At 36.8% G+C, this 13,835-nt stretch overlaps 1 protein-coding gene across 3 annotated transcripts in view; it reads right to left on the bottom strand.

Moving 5' to 3' along the window:
* Positions 1-792: 792 nt before the first annotated feature.
* Positions 793-13,835, bottom strand: part of LOC132160852 (membrane-associated guanylate kinase, WW and PDZ domain-containing protein 3-like) — a 101,879-nt gene continuing 88,836 nt past the window's right edge. Inside the window, exons 9-21 of one of the 3 annotated variants that reach the window (XM_059570564.1) lie at positions 11,166-11,360; positions 9,218-9,826; positions 7,452-7,483; positions 6,499-6,658; positions 5,042-5,136; positions 4,725-4,917; positions 4,435-4,614; positions 3,437-3,634; positions 2,912-2,999; positions 2,638-2,743; positions 2,187-2,324; positions 1,097-1,232; positions 793-927 (exon numbers count right to left, since the gene is read on the bottom strand). In XM_059570564.1, coding sequence (XP_059426547.1) covers positions 875-927; positions 1,097-1,232; positions 2,187-2,324; positions 2,638-2,743; positions 2,912-2,999; positions 3,437-3,634; positions 4,435-4,614; positions 4,725-4,917; positions 5,042-5,136; positions 6,499-6,658; positions 7,452-7,483; positions 9,218-9,826; positions 11,166-11,360 — 2,183 coding nt within the window. In that variant the 3' untranslated portion in view covers positions 793-874. Of the gene's footprint in view, positions 928-1,002; positions 1,233-2,186; positions 2,325-2,637; positions 2,744-2,911; positions 3,000-3,436; positions 3,635-4,434; positions 4,615-4,724; positions 4,918-5,041; positions 5,137-6,498; positions 6,659-7,451; positions 7,484-9,217; positions 9,827-11,165; positions 11,361-13,835 lie in introns of those variants that run through there. The other 2 variants (XM_059570565.1, XM_059570566.1) reach the window with 2 other exon arrangements.

Genomic DNA, 13,835 nt, shown 5'->3' with positions numbered 1-13,835 from the left:
CCCTTCCTCTAGATTCCTGTATTTTCCTTCTATCAGCGGCACTTTTCTTCTGGTCCACCCTCACAGTCCCCTTCACACGGCGTTCCTCTTTCCGTCCCTGCGCTTCGCCAGTTACCACTTGCTGTCCTTCACGCTTTGACTTCTGGGGACTGACTGAGCGATTATGTTGGCAGGACTTTCTGTTCTTGTGGGAGTCTCGAGTGCTCTGTTGCTGATTTTCTTTGTGGCTGCAAGCTTTGTCTTTGGATGGGCTTTTGGATTTCATTGCATCTCCGAGATCAAGGAGATTCTCCGCAGACTGACTCTTGATGAGCCGTTGCTGCGGGACTCTGGAAGAGCTGGTGTTTGGTGGTTTGGCACGCTTCTCCCTCTTGCTGTCTTTAGAGCGAGGTTCCTCACAGGCCAGATCCAAGGAGCCGTGAGAACGGGCAAAGGAGCTCGTCAGGTCTGACGTTTCCTTCTTCGCTGTGGTAGATGGCAGATGAAGGAGAGGATAACTGAGAGGAATGCTGAAAGTGTTGGATCCCAGTGGATCAGGAAGGATAACATCAGAACCTAAGGGTGAAAAGATGTGATTGCTTATACTGCCTAGAATTAAAATACTATGATTAATTATTTACCATGGTTACCAATTATATTTGAGTGGTATTTGCCTGTTTCACTGCTGGTTGCTAATGATTCGCTATGTAAATGTATTGCCCTGCTATATTTTTGAGTGAAACCATTTTTCATGGTGTTGTGAATGCAGGAACATATTTGACATATCTATAATTTGACACAATAAAGCAGAGAAAACACTAGCAATTAGGGAGCAAAGAAAGTGTAGTAAAAGTCCCATTACCAAAGAATAAAAGACCTAGAAGAAAAGAGGCTGTTAGTGATGATGCTCCTGGGGGCAGTAGCACACCGTAGAGGAGCTTACACAACCTGCAAAGAGAACGAGAGAAAGAAAGAAAGAAAGAAAGAAAGAAAGAAAGAAAGAAAGATAGAAAGAAAAAAGAAAAAGCTGAAGTTAGCTGTTGATGTTGTCTTGATGTTCTTACAGCATGCTTGCGTAAATAGCAGCAGCATCATGTGTTTGTGTCTCATAACTCACTGTTCTCTGATAAGAGGGCTTGCGGTCGCAGTAACAGTAGCACTTTGTTTCCTCCAGCTTGGATCAGCTCAATGGCTCTGGTGTGACTAATGCCTTGCGTTTGTTCTCCATTGATCTCCACTACCTGATCTCCTACCTGCACATTCAGGCATAAGATCATTTATGTGTTTTATCATTATTGAATATCTTAGTGGTCTCTGGTTCAGGCCACAAGAGGGGATGAGTTTAGTTAAAGACCAAAATATCTTGCTTTTCATGTATCAGCATCGGCCAATGAAAAACCCATATCAGCTGACTGCAAACAGGAAGATGATGTCTGATATGGCCTTGAAAGTCAATTAACATTTGCATTTAAAGGGATCATAAACTGAGAAATCAAAATTCCTTTGATCTCTGGTATATAAGAGGTCCTTGTGGTATAAAAACATTCTGTAAGTTTTAACTCTTGTTAGTCTAAAAACAGCTTATATTAAAGCCAATATGCCAAAATGACAGCTTGTGGGATGTGCCACTTTATGATGTAATACTGTGGCTAAACACTGCCTCCGCAGAAGAATATCAACACCTGCTTCTACATCGCTGCCCGTTTAGCCCTGCCCTCTGATTCACATGTGTAGTGTTTACGAGAGAGGTAAACGTGCAGGTAGAAACCAAACGATAAAGTTTATTTGATGAACTTTATTTCTAATGATGTGCCAGTAAGAACTTCGTCATTTTTCTATTTGCTTTGTCTGTTATTACAGATCATTTTATACATATTGAGTATTTATGCGTTTTTAAACTTAAACACAACAGCACAGTAGAGTACAAAATAAACCTCTTTAATTCTTCTGGCAAACATTTTCATCCAAATTTCATTCAAGCTATACATTTTTTCATGTATTTCCTGGGGATCAAACCCATGAAATGGGTCTCCTATTTTGAAATATTTGAGTATAAAAAGGTATAATATTCAGCTTCCGTTAAATATTTTACTACATTTAAATGCACTCTGCAGATGTTTCTCTAAAATCACTGCAGATGATGGAAAACAGTCAGCAGATTCCATCCGCAATGTGTGAGTTATTAAAGAGTGGTGTGCTGTACTGACGTGTATCCTGCTGTCCTGTAGAGCAGGGCCGTCCTCAGCCAGCCGCAGGATGTAGAGGCCCATGTTATACTCCGTTCCTCCTCTCAGACTGAAGCCAAAACCACGAGGTCCGCGCTCCAACTCTACTGCAATACAGCCCTAGGTAGAAAAAGTAGATATACACAGTTCAAGTTTTGGCTCAACTACGCTGCATTTATTTGAACAAAAATGCATGTAATATATTAATATATATTCAAAATGTAACTTATTTCTGTGATAGCATGAAGAAATTAATAATAATCCTTAACTAGATTTTGTGATTTGATTTAGATTTTCCATTCATAGTTTTTAGTCTTGGCTTAAATACCTAGTATGATCTCATTGTTTTTTTTATACAGTGTTGAAATATTTCCCTAGACATGTTCTCTAGTTAAATTCTAGGCACAGTTTGTGATGTAAGTGTGACTCTTGCCTGTTTGGAGTTGGCAACACACAGTGCTCCCTGTTCACTCATGGGAAGAGCTTTATACTCTGTCCGTATGAGCTCATCCCTGATCTCATCCATATCCAAATTATATCTGCGCATAAGTAACACAAAGCAGAAGTGTGGCTTTAATACACTGTAAGTGAAGAGAGCTTAGTTTTATCGGCTAATGTTTATGGCTGAATCTACACGAATTTACAACAAATAGACAGAAGGAATGAGCACATTTAAAGTGGTTTAAATACATGATAGTGGACTGCACCTCTCATCCTGAGTGGATTTGAGAAACTTGTGCTGCGGTGCTGGACTTTGTTTGGATGAACTGGCTCCTGAGGGCGGGCCTTTGTACTCTAAACAGCCAATAAAAACAGACTGTCATATGAAGTGATGAACATCAAGTGTTAAAGCCCTTATAAAACAGCATTTGCAACACTTCTGAAATATTGATGAGGAATGTTTCACAATATGATCAGGAAGATTTGAACTGCAGAAGCCTGTGCCAATTAATGCTTTTAGTTGTATCATATTCACGCATGCAACTAACATGTATTAAACATAACAAAATAAACGGTGTATAGTCATGATTTGTAGGCTAAATAATAGGTCTAAACACCGTTTATAAAGCGTTCAATTTAAATATGCATGCATAATTTATATTAAATTTCACTGAGGTTATTAGCCTTTCAATTAAACTACATTATTGCCTTAGTGTGAAAAAAAATCAAAGCACGAGGCACAGGTTAAGAAAGCATGAATATGTTCTGCGGCATTTCATTATCTCACTCACCATCCTCAGGAACCACGGTGAGTGTGACGGAGTTCCCCGCATCTTTGATGAGCTGAACAATGTCATTGTGAGAGAGCTCCACAATGGACTGGCTGTTCACAGCGGAAATGCGGTCACCCACATTCAGCAGTCCGCAGCGGTCAGTCGGACTGCCCTCAATTATTCGACCGATCTTATGAGGAATCACTGCAACACACACTTAGGCAAATCACTTAGCAGAATTGAAATGGCTTGTGTTGTATTTATAATCATAATAAATGAATCATATGAGAAGTAACAATTCTGGGGTTCTGTAAAGCTGAAACAGCTGGATGGAATGGAATAGAGAACATGGGCCTCAAGGCAATGAGGCACAATGCTGATGATGTAATATGCTCAATGAACAATGCAAGTTGTGATGCAAACACCACTGACTACCATTTATACACAGTATGTATGACTATAGTGGCCATAAAAGACAGTGAAAATAAAGAAACAACTTTCACTGTGCAATATGTTAAACACAACATGACATTAAACCACAACAACCATGGTAAAATTCAATTATCAAACTGAAACAAAAAGCCTAAAATGTGTTTTAATGTCACTATTGTTGAGGATTGTATGATCTTTGAATAATATATTGCAAATTATATTTAAAGAGAACCTAAAGTATAGTTTGCAACATATCCACTTTAGCACAATCAAATATACTTCAGTATGTCTTTAGTTGGAGTTCAGTGCACAATTAAAGTGCATTTAATACAAAATTAGCTCTTCAAATTTAGCAGTTTTTAAGTATAACAGACTTTTAGTATACTAAAAGTACAATTGCATGGATTTTTTATTAAGAACATAAATATGTAAAGGTGTTTGTGGTAGATTTAGTAGATTTCAAATGCATTTTAGTATATTTATTTTTCACAAGGGTCTTGATTTCCAATTCTAATGATCTCTAATGTTTTTCTTGTTTATTTCCCGAATGACTTCAGCTGGTACATCAATGAATCTGCTGTTACCTCCAGGTGGCGGTTTGCTCTTCGATGTGAGAATGACAAAGCCAAAGCCCTCGTTATCTTTACGATGGAGCGTGATATCAAACGACCCCTGGTCCTTGATGCTTGGCACCTGGATACGTGGAAGCCGAGGTGAGCCATTCACAAGGGTCAACGCTCCGCTCCCAACATCCTCCAGGGCATCTATAGAGCAGAAGATTACACGGACTGACCTTTAATGAAAGCTTTCCAGGCAGTTAATTACACTCCAGTGCTGGTTTTATGTCTAAGGCCTGTCAGTCTGCAGCGCTCACCTCTGTAAATGACCTTCCTGCGCACTGAAAGCAACACTTGTCCATTTCGTGCTGCGTTAGTCATCAGATCCAGAACTTGTTTGTGAGATTTCCCCTTCACAGTGATGCCATCGATACCAATGAGCTCGTCTCCAGCCCTCAGACGCCCTTCCTTCTCTGCCGCCCCCAGGGGAATGATGGCACCAATGTAGACCTAATGGAATTAGACAGATTGCTTTAGAGTTAAGACAGAAAGTCAATCTGCTAATAAATCACATAAATACAGTCCATGAATATAAATATCCAGTAATGTGATTACAGAAGTATGAGGGACTCACTGGTTGTTCTGCACCTTCTCCTCCAAGCACACGGAAGCCAAAGCCTGTCTCCTGATCTCTTTTGATGAACACGTCCAACTCTTTATAATGAGGTGCTGTATACAAATGGACAGAGTTACATGGAAGTACAATATATAATTTGGAAAACATGGAATTAACCACATTATCAGTTCATCAACACAAAAAAGAAAAACTAAAAATAGAAGCGACAGTAATAAAAATAAAATAAAAGTAAAGAGTCCAAATTGTCTCTGCATTCGGATCAGAAATTAAAAGGACAGTTTTCTCATATATGTCATTTGAAAACCATATGATATTTTTTTATGTGAAGCTCAAATAAAACAGCTGCTCTTTTCCATGCAATAATAGTGCTTGGTAATTCCGACTGTACAGCTCCAAAGGGAAATTTTTTTACTATAAAATACTCTATTCAAACTATATTCAAAGTCTCACAAAGCCATTCAACAATGTTTTAACATAGAACAACTGATATTAACTGAAAATCTTCCGCTCATAAATCTCATTTAAAGTTTCACACATTTAAACCAATTGCGGAATATATTCAAGAATAAGACATTTTTTTCCACAGCTCTTGTCTCGTGTGCTGTTTTCTCATGTATTCATGTATTATGATTTGAAAGTGAAAAAAAAAGATTACAAAAAAAAAACCCTGTTCTGTAAATGCATTTTAAATAAAGTATTTAAATAAAATAAAATGGAGTTTTATATTTCATAATTGTGACTTTAAATCACATAATTGCAAATTTGTGTCTTTGTATCTAGCAATTGTATGTGTGTGTGTGTGTGTGTGTGTGTGTGTGTGTGTGTGTGTGTGTGTGTGTATGTGTAAAAGATCTCTAACACTACCTTGCTCTATTCTTTTTTTATTCTATCTGTTTTCTTTTTATTTATTATATTATTTAAAATCCCATGTTACGTGTACTGTGTTAACCTAACTGAGACTTATTATAGCACTTATATATCATTGCTCTTTTTGTTGTTTTTGATTGCTTCCACTGTCCTCATCTGTAAGTCGCTTTGGATAAAAGCATCTGCTAAATGAATAAGTGTAAATGTAAATGTATCTCAACATAGTAACATAAAAAATAATTGTGATGTTTATATACTGCATAATCTTAATTTGAGTTTAATACCTTATTTTTTTATTTATAATAAAAAAAATAAGGCAATAGTGTTTTACTAACTTAATTTTTATTTTATTTTTTACTTCATTTACTTATAGTTTATACTATGTATAGTTTATACACTTTATTACACAATTACATCATTTTTGACTCTGAGGCGGAAATGCTCTTCCATATTTTAAATAGATAATGCAAAATAAAATCTGATACAGGATATAGCATTCAGACAAATTTTCAAATCCAACAGATCCATATCTTGGTGCTGTAACAAAAGAGTTTCCTGCTTGCTGGATGAGCTCAGCATAGACTCACCTATGCTCTCCGGCAAGGCTTTGGGTTTGCTGTAGTGGAGGGAAGCATCTTGTTTTGGAGAGCTACATGGCAGTGTGTTTGAGTGATAGGTCAAAGCCTGGGGAACCATGATGTCATGGCAACGGTCCAGAGTCTCAGTGCTGGCACTCAACCCCGGTCTCTGTTGAAATATAATGTGATTTAATACCACTTCACAAAGTGACCAGCAGAGTGCACACAGATGTGGACAGTAACAAGCAGCATTTAAACTGTTCACTGGGCATATCCTCAGAGAAAATGAGGAAGTGCCTACAGATAGATACCCTATATCAACAAAAACACGATTTTGGTTGGATCGGGCCTTCTAGTTTACAGGAAAATTCCCACACTTCATATGCAATGTGTGCAAGAGTGATACTGCATGAAATATTTAAAAGTCTATCAGTAAACCCATTGAAAAATGAAGCCCAAAACACACATAAAATTCATGGTTTCGCCATTTTGCCCCATGTTACAAGATACTGGTCTTTCAAAGCATTTATTTTAGTAATTGTGAGTAAGTCCAAACAACACTCACCAGTTTGATATTTGAGTGTTTACAGGCCAGGGTCAAAAGGGCCTAATTAAATAAAGGGGAATGAATTATAATTCTCAATGATATTCTGATCTCTAAAAACTCCTCTTCAATATAAGTATATGGGATTGTTTTTGCCCATTTCATCATTCTCAAGTGAAAATCGTACATTCTTTCACTTCAAAGTAGTACACACCACACAATTCAGTACAAATGGCGTGGGACGTGTCAGCTACTGAATTTTGGTACTTACAGAAAAGGGGTTTGTTCAAATCCCCAACCCACAGTACAAAAAATAATTGAGAAGAAATTTAATCGGCACAAAATAAAAAAAAATATTCAGCCATTTCCTCAGTTCTACAAGATCATGATCACCTCTGAAATCTATTATCATACTCACAGGTCTTAAACTCTTCACAGGCGATGTGTGACCTAGAAAAAGAGAAAAGGTATGAGAGACGCAAGTAGCACTGAAGGAGGAAAAAACAAGGGAACAGGCACTCATCGACAGATAGATGGGAAAAAAACAAGAACTCGTTACTGAGATAGAACGTTTCTAGCCTTATTATAATGACAGTGTTTCATGGTTGTTGCCTCTCGAATATGAAAAAGGCATGAGAATACATTGTTTCAATGCTACATTATTAATTCCCATCCATCTAACTAAAAAGCTACTCATAGAGGAAGCACCATTCAAGTGCTTCAGAGTGGGGCGTTTCCTGAGCCAATTCTGAGCTGAGTTAATCATGACACATGCATCATCTAGGAGCCACTAAAGATGGATAGAATAAATGTACATAAGAGAAAATGATGAATTCTCCAGGGAGAAAGAAACTGCAAATGACAGAAGCCATGCATAAAATAAAGATGTTTCTACACTTCCATCTCTCAATTCAGGGTTTTTTTCTCTGTCTTTCTCTGGATTGGTGAGATTTACTTTGAATTTAATGGCTAAACAATGAATTATCTTGCTCTCTTTCTTCATATTTTCCCCTTTCCCCCTTCCTCTCTATCTCTCTCTCTTTTTCTCTCTCACCTTTCAGACAATAAATCCTCACTTGCAGACACATCCTGAAATTCCCCTGTGATCTAAACCCATTTCACTAATTCCCAGCCAGCCCCAAAGAGTGGGTGCAAAAGATGCAACAGGGCCTCTCCTGCCAACTGCACCAGGATCAACGGTCCATCATTCTAACATAACATTCTCCTAAGGGGACAGAAACACACCAAGTGTGATCGGTGAGAGTGGAGGAGAAGAGTGTGGTTAAAATGTAAACTTATGAAGTGGGGCAAATAATGGCATTGATTTCTCACCTGCTAAACAATGCAGATATAACAAAACAAAAAAATTGTGTAAAAAGGGAAAAGAGCTTTTGTGTAATTCCCTGCTAAAAATTATAATTTGGAAAAATGTCCTCTGCTACACTGCACATTCATTTTCTTACTCAGTATTTAGTTTTGTTTTCCCAGTGCAAATATCTAAACATATTTAAATCAAAATATAATACTTGAGACACAAAAATGACGGTAGATGCTAAAAGTTGTTTTTTGAGAAATATTTCAAAATTAAGATTAAAATTAAGTAATTTTTTTCTAATCCTGCTGGCATTTTCTTAAATCTTAATTTATTTTTTATTTAAAAAAAAACACATAGACCATAATTAACGTTGATATATTTCTCATAAAACTAATTTTATGCCATTGTGCATCTCAAACAAATCTTGAATTAAGAACATATAGATATTTGTACTGAAAAAAATAATAATACTGTACAAGAAAGCGACTTACTCTGTACAGTGTTCTCTTTTCATGAATCACACATTTTTCACTTTCTGAATTTTTACTGAATTAAAATGAAAGTACTAAACATGATGCAGAATTTGTATTTAAAGTTAAATTTATAAATATATATATATATATATATTTGTATTTTTTTTTCTTGTCATTAAGGCCAAAAGATTATGAAAAGTGAAATGAATTCCCTGGGAATCAACTCTAGTGTTGTCTATTGTTTGAGCTACAAGAACAAACATGAATGCAAATGATCCCACAAAAGTGATCAAAGCGACAATTATAGTGAACACTTTAGCTTTTTCTGCTTGTTTAGAGTATGTTTATGACCTAAATGATCAGTGCGATGTTCCACACACCCTCCCGCTCTCTTACCTCCTCTCAACACTAACAGATTCACCTCGCTGCCCACTGGGAGGTCCTTCAGTATATCCACCACCTGGGCATGACTCAGCGTTTGCACGTTCTGCCTGTTAATCTCTTTTATCACGTCTCCTTTCAACAGGCCTCGGCACCACTGCTCATCCAGGATCATTTTCACCTTCTGCCCCAGAGGACAGTCTGCAATGGCGAAGCCAAATCCTCCAGGTCCCTTCACGATTGGCACGCTCACCAGCTCCGGCTGCAGCATCCCCGTCTCGGCACTGCTGCTGCTGCCCCCTGGAAGAGCAGCGACCACCTGCCGCCCACTGGCATCTGTGGTTACGTAGTGAAGCTCCTGGGAGGAGCCGTGAAGGGCGTCACCTTTGACCAGCAGTGGCTGGCCATTGATGAGGGGTACGGCGGTTACGATCTCTCCTGATGGAGGTGGAGGTGGAGGGGGAAGGTCCTCACTGTCCGCATCCACGTCGGGGGGAAGCGAGTATCCACGACAGAGGACCATGTCAACATACTGATTTATTGGGATGCACTGGAACATGTGGACCACATCGGCGTGGGTCTTGCCCAAGACAAGTGTGCCATTGATTTCCACAATTACATCACCTAGGTTTAAAAGAGAGGGAATTTGACAGCATCAGAAAGGAAAAGGATCATTACAAAGTGGATGAACAACTTTTCTAATCCATTTATGTTTTTGAAAGACGCTAGATGAAAGTTTAGACAAAATGAAATATTCTGTCCTTATTTACTCACCCTTACACTATGTCATTTCAAACGTGTATTATTTCTTTGTGAACCTTTGAAGAATTTTGACACAGATCTTTTTCATATACACATTTGATAAGATAATACCAAGCAGTTTGTGTGACTTCTGTACTATATTCCAAGTGTTTTTGAACTGAATCAGTGAATGAATTTTGAATCAGCTGATACAGATCATGAATCAGACTGATTGTTCAGTCACTCAATCATCTGCAGCAGCTATCTAGTTGACAACTAAATGGAAAGGAAGATTATTAGTGAATAATTACTTAAATTTCAGTTTTCTTTTTGGCTATTATGTGGCTTTAGATGACTTGCTACTATGGTCACAATTAACTGTTGCTGTATGGAGCCAGGTTATTATACTTAACTAAAATTAAAAGTATAAAAACTATATATATAGCAATACTGAAAAATATTTACAGTATTTTCCGGACTATAAGTCACACTTTTTTTCATAGTTTGGCTGGTCCTGCGACTTATAGTCAGGTGCGACTTATTTATCAAAATTAATTTGACATGAACCAAGAGAAATGAACCGAGAGAAATGAACCAAGAGAAAACATTACCGTCTACAGCCGCCAGAGGGCGCTCTATACTGCTCAGTGCTCCTGTAGTCTACACTAAAATCATAGAGCGCCCTCTCGCGGCTGTAGACGGTAATGTTTACTCTTGGTTCTTGGTTCTAAATAAATGTGACTTATAGTCCAGTGCGACCTATATTCCGAAAAATACGGTAAATACAAAAAAAATTATTTTTATCATTATACATAATACTGTATAAGAATTAAATATTCTAATAAAAATGACTTAATCACATAACAACAAAAAATGTACAAACAAAATAATAATATTAATCAGAATAATAATAAAAAAAACTGTGATGGTATGATAGTACTAAAATAAGAATGATATGGAAAAAATGCATGATTCTTCAAAATATCACACTTTTTGTTTTACAGAAGAAAATAAAATCAAGTCAAATGGTTTGGAACAATATGAGGGTGAATAAATAAAGCCATTATTCTGTAGTCTTTTTATGTTAATATACTTTTCCTATCCCGTTTAATGTGATGAGACATCTATAATTAAGTCATTCGTAGGCTGGCTTCCTAATTATCTCTCATGTGAATTGTGGATGTTCCCCTAAAAACCATTCACCAAACTAGGCATCACTCACCAGAGGCCATCTTGTTGTCCTGGGCGGCCGGGCCATCAGCAAGAACGTTCTTCACCTGCAGGAACTCATCAGGTCGGTCTCCACCAATGATGGTGAAACCAAAGCCCTGCTGGCTCTTTCTGAGAGCCGAGTGATACAGCTCCCCCTTCAGCTGGGTCGGGTCCCGCGTGAACCCGGGCGTACCAGCCGCTCCACCTACAGGAGAGGAAGACACCGACAGACATCTGTGATGACTTCACATAAAATATGCACAAAGACAAAACTGTAAACAACTAGACAAGGATTTATGGTATATACAAGCATCAACTGCACCACGATGCTCACTGATAAACATGTTTTCAAAATGTATGACAGATTCATCAATAATGTGTGAAGTCACAAAAGCAGACTGTCCTAATTTCATTAACCAAAGCACATTATGGGATATTTTCTGTGAACATAATACAAAATAGGGCCTGAAAAACCAGAAAAAGTTTCTGAAGCACATTTTTTTTTGAACATATGGAGAGAGAAAAGAGACCTAACCTTTAGAAAAGGTTGACCATCAAGGACCTCAGGAGGTCAAACTAAAATATGTGACATGTGGGACATTCTATAGTGTAAAATTCGTTTTTTTATTAGATTTAATTATAATTATAATCACAAAAAATTACAATAACATTTTTAAAATGAAACTATAAAATATATTTTAAAAAAAGGGTAACAGGGTTGCAAATGTAGTCTAAAATAAAATGTAATATGGTAGAGTATAGGCTGTTTGGCACAAAATGTTTTTTTGCAGTAATTGATAAAATTTCAATATTAAAAAAACCGTCTATAATTTGTGTAAAAAAAAAATTACGAAATTAATGAAATGATTCATTTTTCTTTCCATGATGTTGCTTCCTATGCGTCACAATTGTAAAGACCATTGCATTATTTGCAAAAGGGGGAAATTATGCAAAACAGGACTGCATGAAATGTTGAACACTAATAACCTCTATTTGTATATTTTTTTAGATAGATAGATAGATAGATAGATAGATAGATAGATAGATAGATAGATAGATAGATAGATAGATAGATAGATAGATAGATAGATAGATAGACTCATTATATCCATGTGTATGTACACAGATTCCATAGATGTTCCATGAAACTATCGTTTAATTGTACAGGAATGTTTTCCTATGTGTGACTGACATGTAATTAAAAACTGAATAGTAAACAAAACCATTAACAACTCTCTCTGACAGCATTGGCAAGAACATTTATCATCAGCAGCTCGTCCTTACATACTTGTCTAATATACTGCTCTCCTGTGTGTTTCCAGAAGGGCTGAGGGAGTGATAACATTCCCGTTCTCAATATTACATAACCTTCAGAAACCCTCTCAGCACTGGGTGAGGTGATTTCCAGCTAATGTTCCACTGCTGATAGTGAAAGTTTTAGGGGGAACTTTGGGTTTTATGCCCTCTGACTCACTTTTTGTACTTCCTGTCATAAAAGATGAACACAGTGTACCATGGAATACTGTACCCTCAGAGTTCACAAATCACAAAAGAGGTCTAGAAGACTGTGGGAAACAGTTTAACGCACTATTATACCACTGAACAGTAAAAGACAAATCACACTGAGCTAAAGGAAGCATGGGTGTGTGTGTGTGTGTGTGCGTGCGTGCGTGCGTGTGTGCGTGTGTGCGTGCGTGCGCGGGTGCTTTGATTGCATGTGCTGTAATGGCAGCTGTGAATCTCCCTATCACAGGGAGGAAGGCCTGTCAAAAATGTATTTAGCCATTTTGACAGGAGAAAGTAGAGAATGTATTATTTTTTTTATTGTGACGGCAAGACTCAAAGTAAGAGAAATCTTCAAAACAGTTAAAAGTTATAGAATTTGAAAAAATACTGTTAAAAGAGTTGCATGCCACATCTCCAAATCAGAAGAAAATGTAGTTGTCGATTAGTGCCTCCTAATATAACTGCAACCATCTGCTGGTGATTTGACTTTTTGTTCTGCCTCTATCATTATGTTAATACTGTAGAATATAGATATTATTATTATTGTGTAAAAATATATATTACAAAAGTATAAAAATACACATGTACATGTATATTATATTTTAATATATTATTAATATTCAAAACATTTATACAATTATATAATAAATAATAAAATACACATAAATAAATTATATTTTCATTAAACTATTTGATTAATCGCATCCAAAATAAAAGCTTTTGTTTATGTTTATGCTTACAAAAGCCACATTTATTTTATGAAAAAAAACAGTAATATTGTGAAATGTTATCACCATTTTAAATAACTTTTTTTTATTTTTAAAATGCAATTTTAATAACTCCATTCTTCAATGTCAGAAATTATTGTAACGTGCTAATTTGGTTCTCAAGAAACATTATTATCACCATCATCAAGGTTGAAAACAGTTGTGCTGCTTAACATTTTGCTGGAAAACATTTACGCATACTACAGTACATTTTTTAGGACTATTTGGGAATAGAAAGTTGATCAATTTAATGGGCCAACTGAGTTCATCCATCTGCTAAAATCATGTTGGTGAACCAGTGTTTGAGAAAGCGCTAGCATTGTGTGTCTATAGATTTGTGATTTTGATATCTAAAGCAATGAAACTTGCTGCAGTCTCACCACTGCCATGGTAACAGAGCGTTTCAG

This window comes from Carassius carassius, chromosome 17 (genome assembly GCF_963082965.1).
Source record: "Carassius carassius chromosome 17, fCarCar2.1, whole genome shotgun sequence".
Taxonomy (NCBI): domain Eukaryota; kingdom Metazoa; phylum Chordata; class Actinopteri; order Cypriniformes; family Cyprinidae; genus Carassius; species Carassius carassius.
Note: the sequence above shows the minus strand (reverse complement) of the source record. Positions and strands in the feature narration are given on the sequence as shown.